The sequence below is a fragment of the Dendropsophus ebraccatus genome, chromosome 4, assembly GCF_027789765.1.
Source record: "Dendropsophus ebraccatus isolate aDenEbr1 chromosome 4, aDenEbr1.pat, whole genome shotgun sequence".
Taxonomy (NCBI): domain Eukaryota; kingdom Metazoa; phylum Chordata; class Amphibia; order Anura; family Hylidae; genus Dendropsophus; species Dendropsophus ebraccatus.
In genome coordinates, this window is record NC_091457.1 from 27,786,996 (window position 1) to 27,806,558 (window position 19,563).

Consider the following 19,563-nt stretch of genomic DNA (forward strand, 5'->3'; position numbering starts at 1 on the left):
TGTCTGGAAGACATACAATATGGCTGCCATCATTGTGGGGGCAACACAACTTTCCTGGACTCCTGAATGAGAGATCTGCCTAGTAATGCGGTGATACATTCAGCATCAGAAATGTTGTCATGTCAGAAGACCATGCTCGGCTTCTCTGCTGACTGTGCCCCTAGTGTGTCGCCATATATCTAAGTACACGTCTCTAGCTTGCACAGCACGCAGCCAGGTTTATGTACACAGCGCGCACATATCTGTCGTTTCCTTTTTGGTGTTTTCAGAGGCCGCTGCCAGGAAAGTTAAACAAAGAGCGATTCTTGATCTCTGATCCTGCAGACAGACAATCGGATTGTGTGTGCGTTCTTACGTGTGGGTGCATATACATAATGTATGGCTACGCTGTATAACGGCGGCGGTATGCGGCAGTGCTGACGTCTCCGTGTCACCACGCTCTCCCTGACCTTGAATCTTGGACTCGATTATATTTGTATGAAGACGTCTCTAAACAATGGGGACATGACATACCAGCGAGCGTGGAATTTATGAGCGTTCCTACGGTTGTTGCATTTATTCAGTCTTGCTGGTTACTCAGTCCTGTCTGTCCGGAGAATAACATGTGGCATATGCCAGTTTAAGGAGTTTAACCATTAGGGCATATGTATGCTACTGAAGCTGGTATATTTGATCTTAAAGGGTTTTGTCATAAAAACAATGTGAAAAGTTTTGATCAGTCAGGGTCTGGGACCTCTACCGATCATTAGAATGATTGGGAAGAAGTGCGTGGCTGGGCGCTTCTTCTCCCTTCTCTGGGCCCATAGACTTTCAGTCTTGTCTCCTGTTGCGCGGACTTTAACGTGTACTTTAGCGTGTACTTTTTCCCGCTCGTTCTTGACATCAGTGGTGGTCTAAACTCTCTCACTGACCAAAACCTTTGACATGTCTCCGATCGGCTCATCATGTGTATGGTGGTCTCCTGAGACTCCCCTAATGGCAAAGGTCAGAGTAGAAAGTGGTTAGATATGTTGAATTCCAACATGCCTTATCCTTCTGTTCTTAGGGATATAAACCACCATGGGATCTGGGGATCCAGAGAGAGATGTTGCTGGATCCCTATTTCCTTCATTTTAGTGCGATTTGCTTAGAAGATCTCTACACCTCCCCGGTCTCCTTGGATTTTTACCCTCAGGAAAGTTGTGACCTTGAACTTGAAGGTAATAACTTTTTCATTCCTTGTGACACGTTGATTTCTCCACCTCTTTGCACACCTCCTCCTTACACAAGCCCGGCTACCCCTCTCTGCTCCCTCTCCTCTTACACACCTATTCATCACCGGTCCCCCGCCTCCCATTGCACACATGAAGGGGATCTGGAGACTCGGGTATGTACAAAGCCGCCGTATCTTGTTACCTTTCCTGGAGCAGATCAGAAAGGCAGATAAATCTCAGGTAATAGAGAGACCCTGTCTGTACTCTGGGGCCATTGAAGGGATTTCTTTATGTTTGCCCCTTTCTTAAAGGAGTTTTCCCGCTACTATATTTTATGAAATAAATTTTCGTTATGGGGATCTTTGGACTGGTGGGAGCTGCGATCACCCCCTTAATGTTGTATAATCCATCTATAAAACAATGTGATGGGAGAACGCTTATAGCAGTGATCCCCAACCTGTTGCAGAACTATAACTTACAGCATGCCCTCAAAGCGGAAAGCACTGGAGAACCACAGTCTTGGGATCGGTGCCTTATAGTAATCACTGACTGACTGCATCTAACCCCAATGTTCTACTCCTAAAGTCACAGTATGGGAAGCTGAGATAGGAGGAGCTGTTTGATGGGGTCCTCACACTGTAGAGATGATCTGGCTGTCATATGCTGGAAACACATGGTCACCAAATATCTCGCCTAAGCAGCTGCCTGTATATTTAACCCTTGCTATACCAGGTATGTCCGCAGGGGCTAAACCTTTCCAGAACGCTGGATAGTGCCACCCTGCATTGTCGACTTACTAAATGGACTGGGCAGATGTACTGGATTCTGGTAGTGTGGTAATGTAATCCCACCGATGAAGGGGGAGACGATAATGTTAGAGGCATCGTCTGCATTTGATGACAGCCAAGTGGTGACAGATTTCTGTCCCTATAGACTTGACTTTTAATGAAATTGGCTTCATCCATCCACTAAGCTCTTATACTTGTTAATGCAGGTGCTTACTCCCATTGTTATAGTCTATGAGCAGTAGCCATTTCCTATTCCTTCCCTGGTGCATCCTGTGCAATCAAATCTGCATCCTGGTGCATCATGTAACATACGAAATGATACCCCCACAGGTGTAGCGTATACCCCAGGAAAAGCTCCTGCCTTATTGGAGACTATGTGCCATGCCAACCAGTGGCCTCCATCAGCCATAGACTAACATGAGATCTGTCTGAAAGATGGCTTGTAAGTAGAGATGAGCGAACCTGGAGCATGCTCGAGTCCATCCGAACCCGAACATTCGGCATTTGATTAGCGGTGGCTGCTGAAGTTGGATAAAGCCCTAAGGCTATGTGGAAATCATGGATATAGTCATTGGTATCCATGTTTTCCAGACAACCTTAGAGCTTTATCCAAGTTCAACAGCCCCCGCTAATCAAATGCCGAACGTTCGGGTTCGAATGGACTTGAACCCGAACCCGGTTCGCTCATCTCTACTTGTAAGCTTTCGCTAAATAGATGTCTATGGGTGATGGACGCAAGTATTCACATGGCTAATAATAATGTAAATAGCTTTTATTTCCACAACAAAAGCCACTTAGTGTCACTGTCAAAAACAGCTCTTCCATTAAATGCAAGATGGGGGACCAATCAGAGCTCAGCTTCCATTTCTTACACTGCTGTGGTAAAATAAAAGCTGAGCTCTGATTGGTTGCTATGGACAACAGATCATTTTGATTATCTCCCCTGCTTCATGTTTTGTGCCACGTCATCCGATAACTATTATACCACAGAGCCGATATACTAGGATAATAGATCGAATATAGGAGGACTATAGATGGGTGCACTATAACTATTATACCACAGAGCCGATATACTAGGATAATAGATCGAATATAGGAGGACTACAGATGGGTGCACTATAACTATTATACCACAGAGCCGATATACTAGTATAATAGACCACAATTAGGAGGATTATAGATGGGTGCACTGTAACTATTATACCACAGAGCTGATATACTAGGATAATAGATCGAATATAGGAGGACTATAGATGGGTGCACTATAACTATTATACCACAGAGCCGATATACTAGGATAATAGATCGAATATAGGAGGACTACAGATGGGTGCACTATAACTATTATACCACAGAGCCGATATACTAGTATAATAGACCACAATTAGGAGGATTATAGATGGGTGCACTATAACTATTATACCACAGAGCTGATATACTAGGATAATAGATCGAATATAGGAGGACTACAGATGGGTGCACTATAACTATTATACCACAGAGCCGATATACTAGGATAATAGATCGAATATAGGAGGACTATAGATGGGTGCACTATAACTATTATACCACAGAGCTGATATACTAGTACAATAGACCACAAATAGGAGGACTACAGATGGGTGCACTATAACTATTATACCACAGAGCCGATATACTAGGATAATAGAGCCAATATAGGAGGACTACAGATGGGTGCACTATAACTATTATACCACAGAGCTGATATACTAGTATAATAGACAGAATATAAGAGGACTATAGATGGGTGCACTATAACTATTATACCACAGAGCTGATATACTAGTATAATAGACAGAATATAGAAGGACAATAGATGGGTACACTATAACTATTATACCACAGAGCTGATATACTAGTATAATAGACCACAAATAGGAGGACTATAGATGGGTGCACTATAACTATTATACCACAGAGCTGATATACTAGTATAATAGACCACAAATAGGAGGACTATAGATGGGTGCACTATAACTATTATACCACAGAGCTCAAATACTAGTATAATATATCGCAAATTGGAGGACTAAAGATAAGTGCACTATAACTATAGATGGGTGCACTATAACTATTATACCACAGAGCCGATATACTAGTATAATATAACACAAACAGAGGACTATAGATGGGTGCACATATTTCCATCTTCTGTTGTAGATCCCTAGAAGAGAAACACTGGAAAAGTTAATCCCCCTGAGCCATTCCGATGGGATTATATTGAGTCCACCACCAGAACATTCTGGTTAATAGATTATAGGTTAGAAAACAAAAGCGGCCCCTGAGAGGTATAATAAATATATATAGGAGGGGAAGTGCGTGCCAGGCGGGTGAAGCGTCTCAGGAATTTGTAGAGTTCACAGAATTTTTTTTGTAGATATTTAAGTGGGGGTAGGAGGCCTTAGAGATGTCTTATAGCCACTTCATCTTCTTGTGTCGGTTCTGATGAAATCTCTGTAATTTTACCTTCTATGGAGGCATGGCATGTTATAGCTGCAGGGTGGGGAACTGTAATACAATACATGGGTGTAGTATGCAGTGTATGGCGGCACACAGAATACCAGTGCCTGTGTATTACAGAGCCGTAGACTTTGTGCTGCCATATGGTGCCCATGGTATTATGAAGGCAGCCTACCAAAGTCTTCTAGGAGAGAATATCTTTGTAATATGGATTCCAGTAGACCATGCTGCCATTTTCTTCTGTTAGATTCTGCATGAGTTCTTTCCAGCTTGAAATCTGAGACATTAGAAGGTATACAGTATAAAAGCATTGGTAGAATCTCAGAGGTTCAGTCCGAACCTATAGACATACGATAAAGACCCATAGACTTCAGCTCAGATTTCCCATACAGACCTATAGACTTCAACATAGACGTACAGTATGACCCATAAACTAGGCCTTGATATACAGGATAAACCCATAGACTTCAACCTTGATATGCAGGGTTGACTAATAGGTTTTAACCTAGACCTATAGTATGGGACCCATAGACTTCAACCTAGATATACAATATGGACCTATAGTCTTCATCCCAGAGGTACGGTATTGGCCCATACATTTGGACTTAATTCATTACACATCCATAGGGTTTAGCACAGAAATACAATGTGGCCTCATAGGCTTCTTTGGGCGCAATATTTTGCCAATTTCTTTAAACTCCTGGTAATTCTCTCCCGAGGGAATTCGCAAACTCATTGATTATTTGACAGCCTGGACTGTGACATCACATCCGTTTTGGTAGAAGTCATTGGCCATGTGTATTATGCTCATTGAATGCTTTTGGCTAATTTCTCTAATTTCGAGGGGATCTGCCAAAAATCGAATATCTATTAGGACTGCCGTCCATCTTTAATAGGTTATGGTCGGTCCGAGTGTACACCAAATAGGAATCTAGTGTTAAAGTGTTTTTTTGTTTTTTTTTTCTTTTAACATGGGTGACCTGTTTTGGGTGATGGGCTAGAGTTCTAATATAAAATTCTGTTTTTACAAATGATTATCATCTCTTGTGCAATGAACAATAAAATTCTTATCGCTCCTTGTTCTTCACGGCTCCTGAGGACGGATAGTTCTCCTGAGGTCACGTATCTATGTACCTATCTAGAAAACCTTAGGAGAATAACAACCCCATCACCAGGGGAACAGCATGTCATCTCCTAGATATGGGGCTGCTGAATTGTGTTCTGAGATTGAAAAATTTACCTAATTGTCCGGAAACGGCATCTAGTAATGGACATAGATTTTCCGAACAAGGCCGATAATTTGTGTCTATGGTGACGTATATCTGACTGATGGGAATCTTAATGAGACATGAAGAATATCTGTGCGTCAGCCGTGCCCAGTATACAGATTACACTGCATGGGCAGTGGAATATCATACTTGTCCCATCCATTAGATATCAGTGCCAGGCAAGAACTGCCACCCAACCAGGACCTCTTGTTTGATATGGGGCCCAGCTTTTGTATAGTTACACTTCTGCAATGCAACCTTCCATCAGAGATGTACACCAGGCACCATTTGTCAATATTGCATTGGGTGCCATGCAGCCCAAGGTCCAAGAGGAGTGATTAAAGAACATTGTATGGTTCCAGAATTGGTTAGAATTGTAAGGCAGAGCTTTTTATTTTAAATGTCTCTACATTATAATAATTTTTATCCTCAAATCCAGCTATTGTATACAGAAGATGACATTTGTGGACTAAATAAACCCGGTAATTTTACTCTAGGTTTACGTAAGGAGGCGCTGTTGCACTGGTGCCCATGGAAAAAAACATTAGCTCAAAGTAGTGGTGATAAATGGTACTGCAAGTTAGCTATCGATTATAAGACGACATTGCAGAAAATTTTAATTCTTTCCGAAAATCTATAGTGTAAGAAGTAATTAAAAATTTGAGAAACATAAACAAGGAATTCCTATAATGTGTCCCGGTGGTGCCGTATGCGGTGACACCAGAGATGTTTCTCACAGGTCATTATGTTAGGATCCTGGGGCAGGCATGAAAGACATCTTGTTGTAACCTGTATGGGCTGAAGCCTGATATTGATCCGTCTGCAGATTAGGCAGGGTCACTTTCTATAGCCTGGGGGCAAAAAGGTGAGGCCAGTATATATGGGTTAGAGGCCACTTTTATGCTCTCTATCATATTGCATGATATTACTACATTTAAAATTATGCTTTGCACCTCAAAAAAAGAAGAAAAAACATCCTATTTATTTTAGATACAGCCAGCTTAGGCAAAAAACTTACCGATGTTTTTATGGAATTTATTATTTATTTATTTATTTTTTTTTACATTTTTTTTTCTCAAAATTTTTTAACCCTTTTCTTATATATTTTTTGCTACAGTAAATGTTGTTATGCAATCTGCAGTCATCTTTTGGCCCAAATAAGGTGCGAAATCTGTAAAACACCGATGTTTTGAGCTATAAATGAAGGAATAAAGGACCTTGCACTTAATTTTACAGCCATGAAATGAGACCCGTAAAATGTTCCTGAATGGGGATTACCAGCTGTTTTTCCATTATATCCAGCAGAACTCAATATAAATTAGAGGATGTTTTTTGGGGTTATTTGAACCTGTAAATTGCCAGTTTTTGGGTCGTTTAATGATGAGTGTGTCTATATATCCTTCCTCTGTCATAAATGCATTCGCCCGCTTTGTTTATTTCAATGTGGGGGAAGGGCATATCTTACTCTGTGATCCCTTTAATAGCGGATAGCGCTGTAGTTATAGTGCTCCTGTACTGGAATATCTTCTGAAGACTTGGGTTCAGATTTCTTGAAATTGCAAAACTCAGGACGTGAATTCCTTGAGGCAGAACATGTAGGAGACGGCGTATAATTTAATAGGATGACATGTTATTACACAGCCTGATTTACAAGGCCTCGTGTCATGTAAGCAAATGGCTGATAGAAGAGGCCTGTGTGCCGTGGTGTACAGGGGCTGGTGGTGTCAGGAGTTTCTATGATTTTATTTATTTTAGTCACATACTGCAATATAATCTGTTGTCCTCTCTGCACATCACCCCCAGATCCCGCTGCCATTACAGTTCTCCTCTGGTCAGCCCTGTATAACCACTAGGCCTCAAGCAGAACGTCCTAATAGAAGTAGTCATGGTGTCCAATCAAGTGGCTTGTTACCTCCAAGAGTTAATGGCCATGAAACATTTCCTCTCTATAAAAAAAAAAAAGTATGATCTGATGTGTATATACACAGGATTTGGGCACCTAGTATATTTAAATGTATTCTACATTTTCCCAATTCTCCCATTGTAGGTTAACAAGAAGGAGTGCGTACACGCACCAGCAAGATCAGACTACACAGAGGGTTGTTTGTAGTCTGTAACCATGGAGATATGTAGGTCTGCATAGGAGCTGTAGACAAAACTATGAGGATGATTATATTAGACAGATTTGACAAGTGTGAATATAGCCTAAGGATATGAATGGAGACTGCTTAGAAATGGACCTCATATATTAAAAGCAATGAAATAAACTAAAATAGTCTGAAAGTGGAGTCCAGATATTATAGAAATACATTGGTAACTGAGGTTTTATTAAAGAGATATTCCACACATCAGAAATGAAAGGGGTAGAAAATAAACTGATCAGTCCGGGTCTAACCACTGGGACCCCCACAAATCCCAGTAACAGAGGAAAACTGTCCCCTGGATCAGTAGAGCCTAGCAATTGGCAGTGCTTGGAAGCCCAATAGAGCATGAATGGGGCTCCGGTTACGCACCTCACTGCGCTCTATTCTTTTGGGGGACAATTTTTCCCGTCCTCTGGATTGGGGGTCCCCTATTGGTCAGCTTGTTATCCTCTGGATAGGGGATAATATTAAATAGTAACACAAAAAAAAATTTAACGCAGGGTTCACAAGCCTAGCCAAACACATATGTTATAATAACGGAAGGAGGCGGAGCGGCTGCTGAACAAGCAAAGGACGGCGAGAACATTCTAGTGCAGAACAATAGGGGGTCGGGTCTGCTGGGACAGATATTATGGGTGACTTTAATGTATCTTTAAATGGAACATCAAGCTAAAAATAATCCTTGTGTTGTGCTAGCCGCCAGTAGAATATTAATATCAAGCGATGAGAGAAAGGCTCCCACAACTTTGAAGTCTTCTAATCTCAGTGTTTATTAGATAAAACTTTTCATCTTTCTTAATAAAACTTCTATTGGATGTTTTTATTTTTTTTTGTACAAAGCGTGATGTTCATGAAGAACCAGTAAAAAAAATAAATATATTTTTTAGCAACTAATGTAAAATTCCGATTTCTCTAAGTGATATACAAAGAAGCTGAAGACTATGAAGACAATTGGTGTCAGAAAGTTATAGATTTGTTATTTACTTCTATTTAAACATCTTGTCTTCCAGTACTTATCAGCTGCTGTATGTCCTGCAGGAAGTGGTGTATTTATTCCAGCCTGACACCGCGCTCTCTGCTGCCACCTCTGTCCAGAGCAGGACAGGGTTTCAATAGGGATTTGCTACTGCTCTGGACAGTTCCCGACACTGATAAATTGCTATAGACAACTTAATAGAAGAAGGGCGGATGGCGTCCTCGTCCAGATTCTATATTCGTGCTGCTTAATAGCAAACAAAAGGGCTGCGAAATCATTCTTTGGGGAGTGTGAAGGATTTCCTGATTTTCTTCACTGGAGTTTTCCGTTAATTTGTGGTCGACTGAACTTCATTGTGAGGACATTGACCTGAATTGATAGACCTTATTGTGTAGTTTGTTATGGTAGTGGACACATGACATATAGTTTTACTTTGCTATTCCTTTTTTCTTCTTTTATATTATGTAATGTATTTTTTATAAGCACACAGGTATGTGGTTTGGTATATCTAAGCTGTCAGGCATTATTAGTGGACAGCCCTTGGGACTTTTTTTTTTTTTTGGTATATAAAACCATCATTCATGACATGATCTGTACTGATGGTGGCGTATTCCCATCACATTTTTTTTCTGCAGAGCATTGCTTCTGGTCCCCCCTTTGTGCAGTGATCTGCAGTACAGCCCTCTTTAATTATATGGGGCTATGTCACTCTCCTCTTCACAGCTTCTGGCCAGGAGCGCTGCTGTGAATGGACTGCAGTCAGACTTCCACCATGAACTTTCTGTGACAGGAATACCCCTTTAAGGGATAAAACAGTCCAGATGTGAATTCGCAAATCCTGGACGTTGCTCTTATGCAGAGGATGCTGTGGGTTTAGCTCAAATCAAATACATGGCTCCTTTAAAAAAAATCCTTGCGGTTGTCCTTGGAAACAGACAACATTTCAGCTCCATCCTGTTGTCAGACATGTGCCCTACCAGCTGAGCTCCCAGGTCTTGAACGCATTTTACATGCATCTCTCGCTCACAGGAGGAAAGCATCGACGTTGGACTGTACCACGCTGAGTATTTCCTCTTGCTGCCGCCTTGTTTCCCCGTTTTCCCATAATGGAAGTCTCTGGGAACTTTAGTAACAGAGTCATCAGTGCAGATAATCAGATCTCCTGAAATCTTTAGAGTTATTTTGCGGGATGACTTTGATCTTAATCCAGAAGAGCAATGGTCACTGATTTAGCCATGTGATGCAGTCAGGCTGATAATGAGATCTCCCTGGGACGGGTCATAGGTCATGCTAGTTAGGGACTATGTTATTAGAGGACATCTCCATTTTTAGAATGACCTGCCCTGACACTTTGTTGTTAAAATCTACAGAAAATGATGAGTAAATTTGTAAATTAATTAGTTTTTTTTTATATGTCTTTTGAGTTATATATACTTATTCTAAGAGCAGTGCATTGTGGGAGCTCAGGCGTCTGCAAAAAATTTTAAATTGTGTAACTGAAACATTTTACAAGCAGTTTTGGTAGTGAGTGGAGTAGAAGACCTTATAAGAAAGTCCTGTCAGATGGAACTATGAGTAACCCTTTTAAAGGGGTTATCCAGCGCTACAAAAACATGGCCACTTTCTTCCAGAGACAGCACCACTCTTGTCTCCAGGTCAGGTGTGGTTTGCAATTAAGCTCCGTTCACTTCAATGGACCGGAGTACCCAAAACCCACCCACACTGGAGACAAGAATGGTGCTGTCTCTGCAAGAAAGTGGCCATGTTTGTATAGCGCTGGATAAGGTATAGCTGCGCTATGGCTGCTGTTTGCTTTGTGACACACGATTGCAGAGCTCTGTGTTTAATATTTAACCCATGTCGATCTCCTTTATTACTCAGTGTCCAGGAGGTGGTTTTTAATGATTTCTGTGTAATGTGACCTTTTTAAAAAGTTTTTTTTTTCTTATTGCCAGATCTTAGGATGTTGCCAGCTGTGATTTTGGACTTCCCCACCTGACCGTTCCTGGGAGGCACTGCCTGCTGTGAACCATGTTGTGCCCGTGCCGCAATAAGGCCAAGCTGCTGGTGGCTGCCCTGTTCCTGCTGTCTGTCGTCACCTGGTTGTATCTGTCCGTGGGCGACACAGGATGTAAGTGTTACACGTGCATGGCTGCCAGGGTTATAATAGACATGGTGCCAGTGTCCTCAAGCCACAGGGTGAAGGACATTCAAGTCTTATGTTCTATATAGATATACAGACAGATCACTTATTATCATCAGAGAGAACTTGTCTATCTATCTATCTATCTATCTATCTATCTATCTATCTATCACTATAGATACCACCTATTAGCCTGAGAGCTAATTGTCAGTAGCATCTATTAATACATCCATATACCTATATATATATATGACTAGCCTCGATCCGCCATATATATATATATATATCACAACATATGTATACGCCCTGTTATTCCCTATAGATGGACTGTCTCCAGGGGCCTCGGCTCCCCAGCTTCCCCCCAGGGCATCCTCAGTGCAAGATCTGGAGATGAAGCTTCAAGAAGCTGAGGAGGAGAACCGGAGACTGCGGCTTCAGCTGGGAGAACTCCGCAGCATCGAGGACCACGAGGGAGATAACAGTAGTCGATGTACACAGAGGAGTCTGACGGAGAAATGTGAGGTGAGTGACCTGTATGTGTACTGATCCCCCACGCAGCTTCTCACCATACAGACCCACAGCTGTGTTTTCTATGCTGCAAAAATGTTTACGCATTCCTCTTTGTGTGACATTTACGAGGGAGGCGCTGGTGGAACTGCGTATCGCTTGCTGGACGGGATTCTAATACCCCCTTAGAAGCTGGGCTTTTGGGAATAAAGTACGTAAATTAGCCCTCCTCTAGAAAACTGGCTCTCTAGTGCCGCAACCCTACGCAGGTGTGGTCAGCAATTGCAACCAAGCCTCACTTGCCAGGGGCACATCTCAGCGCTGTCATACCGCTGTCACCGACCGCGCCTGCAGGCAATTGGATACAGTGGCACCTGTGCCTTATGTTAGCTGGACTAAGTAGTGTAGTAGGGCCACGAGTATGTATAGGAAAGAGGGCATGGATTCAGTGGACACTTACATACTTGACACTTAGGGCCCTATAACACCAAACAGTATCGGCCGTACTTGGCTAATTACTGGCTGTTCCGCCTGTTAAAAGGCAACGATCCGCCAACATGCACAATGTCGGCTGATCGTCTTCTTTAAAACATGACCTATCAAAACGACAAAGATAGTAATTGTCTGCTGGCTGTCACTGGCACACAGACTTGTATGAAGGTATGACAGTAGCAGCTTGTTCACCACCACCATTGGGGTGACAGATTTACTTTTAGCTGGACATAGCTTAAGTACTCAACATCGACTATAATCCTCTATTAACATGCATGTTCAGATCAGCCAGTGACAGAAACAGACATGACAGACATTTTGGCTGTTAAAGTTAAATGAAAAAATTGTCTCTGCTTGCAGCCACCACTAGATGGAGCTAGGAAACTTTCTGCATACATATCCAAATGAATAATCGATCCATATGCAGTTAGTTGTTAGCTCCCCCTAGAGGAGGCTTCAGGAATCCATAATAAAAGTTTTTCATTGCAGGAATAAACCCTTCCTAGGGCGGCTACTTACAGCAGGTCTGTGTGACGTGTTAGGATTGGTTTACAAGACTGGGCTGCTAATAACTTGTCGTCAGTTTCCTCACCCTTAATCCTTCTGTCTCTGTGTCTTTCTCGTAGCTCATTCATGTGGCCATTGTTTGTGCTGGTCATAACAGTAGCAGAGACGTGGTGACTTTGGTGAAGTCCATTCTGTTTCACAGGTAGGTTTTGCCTTTGTTCATAGGGGTCCATGTACATGCACATGTGTTTGTGTCTTGTGCTACTGTTATTTCATTCTAGTGTTCTTCAATGGCCGAACATTGATGGCCTAGCCTTGCCTTATGCCATTAGTGTCTGTCAGTAGACATCCCCTTTAAGTAGGGACGGCAGCCATCTTTCTTAACAAAATCTGCTTTTTTACTAACAAACTCTTATTGTACTGCCGGAGTTTCCCTTTATAGTGACTTCATAAGATGCTTTTAGTATTCTGCTATATTTGCCCCATAAATTATTCACCGTCGAGAGGCCCTTATGGTTGCCAGTTAAAGGGGTTATACAGGAATAGAAAAACATGGCTGCCGCCTTCGCAGCTGTATCAGTACAGATTTAAACACTTTCGTCTCTCCCAGGATCATATTGATCCATGATGCCGAGTCCACTGCGCAGCTTCACGCTCTATAGGGTCTGTGGATTACAGAGGGTGTGATTGACCCTCTTAGAGTTCGCTATAGTCCCATTTCCCTGTTTTTGTGCCCCGCTGTTTCCCGTATTTGCTCACTTTTTTTTCTTCTGTAGGAGGAACCCCCTTCATTTCCATCTGATCACAGATTCTGTGGCCCACCGCATTTTAGGGAACTTATTCCAAACCTGGATGGTCCCATCCCTGCAGATCAGCTTCTATAATGCCAGTGATCTCAAGGTAAGGAAAGCTGGACCTGGACGACCTTTACCATCCATCAATATAATGGCGGCAGGGACTTAGTAGCAGTCACATGGTCTATCTCTATGGCTCATTCGTCAATGTTCATTACCTCCTCTCATGCATGACGTAAACCAAAGCGGAGGTAATGATCATCGCATTAGAAAACCTACCCATTGTTTTCCCACGTCTGTACATTGCACAAAGGACAAAGTTCAGAGGACAGTGGGTGATCCAGGTCCAAACCTAGGCCATGTGATCTTAAGATACACCTGTAATGAAGTCTGCTGATCAGTGGCGAACTCCTCTTTGAGGCAGGAACTTCAGGTATCTATGGATACAAACATGCGGAGAATGTAATGCACATGACCCCCATTCTGATTTAATGGGGGTCGCGTGTATTAAAGTCTCGGCCTGTTTGTATCCATGGATACCCAAACTTCCGGCCGCAGAGAGGAATTCAACACTTTAAGCCACTTTACTGCGTTACACAATCACATGACTTTGCACCTTACTCTCAGTATCCATAAGCAGAAAGACCAGTGGGAATAAATATGCATCATAGTTAAATGAGCACTGTCACTTTAAAACTTTTAACTGGTCCTAAAGACATGTAAAAGAATGACAGACATGTAAAAGTATACATGCATCCCTGAATAGTCCATCCAAGATGGCAGCACCCAGCATCCTCTCCTCTTCTGGTTTATTCTTACCCTGTGACTTTCTCCCATAGCCTGAAGTTTCATGGATCCCAAACAAACATTACTCTGGAATTTACGGCCTGATGAAGCTTACGCTGACTAAAACACTGCCCTCTGACCTGACCAAGGTCATAGTCCTGGACACTGACATAACCTTTGCCACAGACATAGCCGAGCTTTGGGCTATATTCAGGAAATTCACAGGTAATCCAGACCTTGGCCGCTGACAACCGGTGTCCATCTCTCTCCCCTTCCAGGCAGGATTTACCCATTGTTCTCATTATAGGTGAACAAGTTCTGGGCCTGGTAGAGAATCAGAGTGACTGGTACCTGGGGAACCTGTGGAAGAACCATAAGCCTTGGCCAGCCTTAGGCCGTGGATTCAATACAGGTAAGGGAGTCCTGCCTCAGCCATGTGCCTGGATGGAACACTACTCCTCCCATCTATGGGGTCTAATGGTGACCTCTTCCCCCAGGGGTCATCCTACTTCTTCTAGACAAACTGCGTCAGATTGGCTGGGAGGAGACGTGGCGCCTGACCGCGGAGCGGGAGCTGATGAATATGTTGAGCACTTCCCTGGCTGATCAGGTGAGGCAGGTTATTGGCAGGACGTCATACACCATTTTCTATGATATGAATGGGCAGTGCTAATTGTCTTCTCCCATGTAGGATATATTCAATGCTGTTATAAAGAGCTCTCCCTCTCTGGTATATGAGCTCCCCTGTTACTGGAACGTGCAGCTGTCTGATCACACCCGCTCAGAGCAATGCTACAGTGAGCTGGCCGATCTGAAGGTGAGTCCGCCATTGTCTGATCTCACCAGAACTATGGCTCTATACCTCCATGTTATAGTAACACACTTAAATATAATAGGTCCATATGGTGTAATCTACTAAACTAGTGCACCCACGGTTTCTTAAAGGGGTTTTCAAGATCTCTGCTTGCTGTTACAAGCAAAGTATTGATAGAGAATGCAGATTAGGAAATTCTTTATCTTCTCATTATACAGTTGATTACTCGTTTAAAGGGGTTGTTCACCAAAATAAAAAAAAAAAATTTCAAATCAACTGGTGACAGAAAGTGCCAGCGATTTTGTAATTTACTTCTATTAAAAAATCTTAAGTCTGCCAGCACTTATCAGCTGCTGTATGCCCTGCAGGAAGTAGTATTCTTTCCAGTCTGGAGGGCAGAAGAGGTTTTCTATGGGGATTTCCTACTGCTCTGGACAGTTACTGATGTGGACAGAGGTGGCAGCAGAAAGCACTCTCACACTGGAAGGAATACATGCAGGACACAAAGCAGCTGATAAGTACTGGAAGACGTGAGTTTTTTTTTTTTTTTTTTTTTTAATAGTGCCAGAGATTTGTAAGTTACTTCTTTTAAACTAACCTTTTTAAAAAGGAGACATTTGTGGAAAAAAGTTTTCTACCTGTTGAAATAGAAACTGTACTTTTAATTCCTAAGATAGTGACAGAGTTTGTACTGGAAATCTGAAGGAGGACTAGACTCCCAAGGCCATCCGGACGTCTGTACTGTATCCAGTTATATCCTGCTCTTCCTGACAAAGGATAGTGTTAGAAAACTCTGCTTTAAAGGAGTATTACACCTCTTGTCCCTGCCAACATATACAATGTGTGAACTGGGTCTTACTGATATCCTGTTTAGGCCGGGTTCACACATTGTAAGACACCAGCCGTTCTGCAGTACCAGCCGGATAAAATTATTTTCTGGTGAATTGGGATGCAGGCGCATCTCTGTGTGCCTGCATTCTAATTCACCATCTCAAACAGTGGAGAGTGCGGCTGGAGCTGCACTCTCCATTGTGTGAACTCACAATGAATAGCAGCCGCACAAAACTGACTTTCCATTTTCGCTGCAGCCGCTGGGCATCCCAGAGCGTATACTATGTGTATACACTCCGGCCGGGATCCCATTCACTTTCAATTGAAAGTATTTTTTGAATAAATCACGGCCGTCGTTGCAAATTGCAATAACGTCCGTGATTAATTAAAAAAATACATTGTGTGAACTTAGCATTGTATAGTAAAATTTCTGTAATCCGGCATCAATCTGTATCTATCCCTATTCCTTGTTAGCTAGAGATCCTTTTATTTCCTATATGATTCCCATTGTTCATTCTTCTGCAGTTAGACATGTAAGGCTGGGTTCACACTGCGTTTTTTCTATCCATTCAACTTATGTTTTCTGGAAAAAAACGGATGCAATTGTGTGTCATCCGTTTAAATCCGTTTTCCCATTGACTTCCATTAAAAGAAAACAAAAAAACTGATCGAAACATGCATTTTTTTAACGTACACAAAAATAGTGTTGACGTTTTTCTGTCCATTAAAAGTAACCAATTAAAAACGGATATGATGAACGGATAGGAAAAACGCAGTGTGAACCCAGCCTAACTATTCTGCATTATAAGACTTTCTTAGTCATCAGAAGCCAGAGTAGTTCTGTTTTGCTTCAGCTGCGTTTCCTTTGAGAAATCTTGCAAGTACATGTCTGGGGGGTGAGTACACTCTATATCTTCTATATCTTCTCTCTCCCCTGCAGGTGATTCACTGGAATTCCCCTCATAAACTCCGTGTCAAGAACAAACATGTAGAATTGTTCCGGACGCTGTATCTCACGTTTCTCGAATATGATGGGAGCCTCTTGCGCAGAGAGCTGATTGGCTGCCCGAGCGACAAGGAGGAAGAGGTGAGAGCGCTGCGGACAGAGAAAAGATCTATGACTCCATGTTCTCATTCTATGGTCCCATGTTGTCTGTGACTAAGCATGGCGAATAATTTTTTGACAGGCTTAAAGGTCAAGATAATTTAGAGGAAAAAAAACACAGCTACTTCTATTTGGAAGTAGCGCCACCCTTGTCCTCAGGTTGTGTGTGGTATTACAATTCAGCTCCATTCACTTCAATAAAAACGCACACCCAAACTGAGGAAAGTTTCTGGAAGAAATCATGTTTTTTTTTTAAGGATAACCCCTTTAAGGTGCACGATCAGCCAATGAGGGATCGTTTGCCCCTATAGGGGTATTCCAGTGAAACAAAATAATTTTTTTTTCTACATTTCTTTCATAAAGTTATAGAACTTTAAAGTAAAACTTAAAGAAAATGTACATTTTTACATGTTTCCCTTGATTGATACCATTCAGGGGTGACACAGCCCCCTGCTGCTACCAGTCAATAGAAACATGTATAACTTTACTTCTTCAGCTTCCCCAGTTGTAATGTCTACTCTAATAACAATATGTATAAGAATAGACATTAGGAGAGGCTCAGTATCTAGCTATATCTAACTGTGCCAGGACCAGGCCTTCTGATGTCCTGCAGTTCCAGATACAGCAACTGGGTCACGGAACGGCCGGTCCTATACGCCGTGTGAACATGGACATTACCATGACCCTTTCTATTGAATCCTGATGACACCTTTGTACCTTGCGGACAGGAAGCCTTGGAGCAGCTGGATGAGGAAGATGTCTGCTATGACTTCCGCAGAGAGCGCCTTGCTTCCCACCGTGTTCATCTTTCTTTTCTCCCACACCAAACTCTACCGGCGGATCCCACTGATGTGACACTAGTGGCCCAGCTGTCTATGGACCGGTGAGTGTAGCCCCTTGTGTCACTTGTACTCTACATGACGATGTAACTGAGTGCTGAATGTTCATGTGTTTCAGGCTGCAGATGCTGGAGTTGATTTGCAGACATTGGGAGGGTCCGGTCAGCCTGGCATTGTATCTGTCGGACGCAGAAGCTCAGCAGTTCTTACGCTACGCCCAAGCTTCTGAGGTTCTGCAGTCTCGGACCAACATTGGCTACCACGTAGTCTACAAGGAAGGGCAGCTCTACCCAGTGAATCTCCTGCGAAATGTGGCACTGAGGAACGCACAGACGCCATATGTCTTCTTGTCGGACATAGACTTCCTGCCCATGTATGGACTGTATGAAAGCCTGAGGTTAGTGCCATAGGTGTGTTATAATGGTTGTGTAATACTAATAAATGTGACTACTACCAGCAATTCTTGCTGCTGAAAATGAGGATGTGCATGGATTTAGGGTATTACACTGTCCGACCCGCACTGATCTGCTAGATCGCTCGTTGCTTTCCGAGCCTATTAGACTGCTCAAAAATTGTGGGGTTGGTGCTGCACGAACATCGCTAGCAGTCCTTTCCTTTAAGGCCCTATTACACGTCCCCCTGTAATAGACCCAGCGATAAGCCGATGAGTGAGGCAGCGTCTTTCAGCATTATTGAGCCGTGTAGAAGCTTGGCCGATCTCCCAGCAGATCAGCGCAGAAGAATAATTGTTAACATGTTGAATAACAGTGCTCAGCCAAGAGGATGTTTGCTCCCTTATTTGCTGATCCCTGGCTCTATTATATGGGGAGATAGCTGCCCGATTTGGCAGATAATGTGTAGAGATGAGCGAATTTACAGTATAAACAAAGTGTATCACTTTTTTACCCTGCCTATCAACCAGCTGTCTTTGAAGTCCGTGCTGCCCTGCCCCGGGTGCTTGGAAAAGCTGGATCCAATCCAGGGAGAAGTTTCCCAGGACTGGATCCTGCTTTTCCAGGTACCTGGGTAGGAGCGGCATGGAATTTAAAGCCGCAGGCCGTTACTGTAAACTCCCTCACCTCTATCTGTCTGCAATAGGACCTTTACCCTTCTAGTCATCTGGAAACAGCTGAGAGTGCATTCTCTGGAGTCATCTTATATTCTATCCAACTTTTATCACTGCTGATCCTCTACCAAGGATATATTGCTTATATATCATAGTTTAATGGAACAACCCTTAAAAAAAACTTTGACATGGGATATGGGAGGTCACGTTTGGAGGATCTCTATACAAAGAACACCTGTGATAATACCAAGGAAATCCTCAAAACATGACCTGTTGGGTCTTGAGCACCGGAGCGGAGAACACTGTTCTAGAGCATTATGAACTGTGTAGTTACATTGGAGGATCAAATAATGTACGGCCAGAGGAGCAAATCTTCTTTGCTTGTTTTTGTACATGAAAATGTTTGTCGCCTTCAGGAAATCCATACTACAGGAAAACATGGCCAAAACTCAGAAAGCTCTCATAGTTCCAGCCTTTGAGACCCTCCGTTACCGCCTGTCCTTCCCAAAATCCAAAGCAGAGCTGCTCTCCATGCTGGATATGGGGGCACTCTATACTTTCCGGTAAGAGAAGAGCGAGCGCATAGCAAACATCTAAATATTCATCAAGAAATGAAAGGAGGTGGCACTCACCATCTTGCTGTAATCCAAACTTTTATTAGGACATTTCAGATGCAGACATCAACGGTGGCGTCTGCACACCGTTGATGTCTGCATCTGAAATGTCCTAATAAAAGTTTGGATTACAGCAAGATGGTGAGTGCCACCTCCTTTCATTTCTTGATGAATATTTAGATGCAAAGACTGTCTCTTTTTAAAAGTGGTTTGGC

The 19,563-nt window shown here is 42.7% G+C and overlaps 1 protein-coding gene across 2 annotated transcripts in view; it reads left to right on the forward strand.

Annotated features, from left to right (window-relative positions):
• LARGE2 (LARGE xylosyl- and glucuronyltransferase 2) overlaps positions 1 to 19,563 on the forward strand; it is a 45,283-nt gene that overhangs the window by 23,337 nt on the left and 2,383 nt on the right. The window contains exons 1-13 of one of the 2 annotated variants that reach the window (XM_069965340.1): positions 1,289 to 1,366; positions 10,806 to 10,981; positions 11,316 to 11,515; positions 12,619 to 12,701; positions 13,276 to 13,399; positions 14,133 to 14,304; positions 14,387 to 14,491; positions 14,577 to 14,689; positions 14,771 to 14,896; positions 16,665 to 16,811; positions 17,558 to 17,712; positions 17,787 to 18,065; positions 19,151 to 19,297. In XM_069965340.1, the coding sequence (XP_069821441.1) occupies positions 10,882 to 10,981; positions 11,316 to 11,515; positions 12,619 to 12,701; positions 13,276 to 13,399; positions 14,133 to 14,304; positions 14,387 to 14,491; positions 14,577 to 14,689; positions 14,771 to 14,896; positions 16,665 to 16,811; positions 17,558 to 17,712; positions 17,787 to 18,065; positions 19,151 to 19,297 (1,751 nt within the window). In that variant the 5' untranslated portion in view covers positions 1,289 to 1,366; positions 10,806 to 10,881. Of the gene's footprint in view, positions 1 to 1,288; positions 1,367 to 10,805; positions 10,982 to 11,315; positions 11,516 to 12,618; positions 12,702 to 13,275; positions 13,400 to 14,132; positions 14,305 to 14,386; positions 14,492 to 14,576; positions 14,690 to 14,770; positions 14,897 to 16,664; positions 16,812 to 17,557; positions 17,713 to 17,786; positions 18,066 to 19,150; positions 19,298 to 19,563 lie in introns of those variants that run through there. The other variant, XM_069965339.1, reaches the window with a different exon arrangement.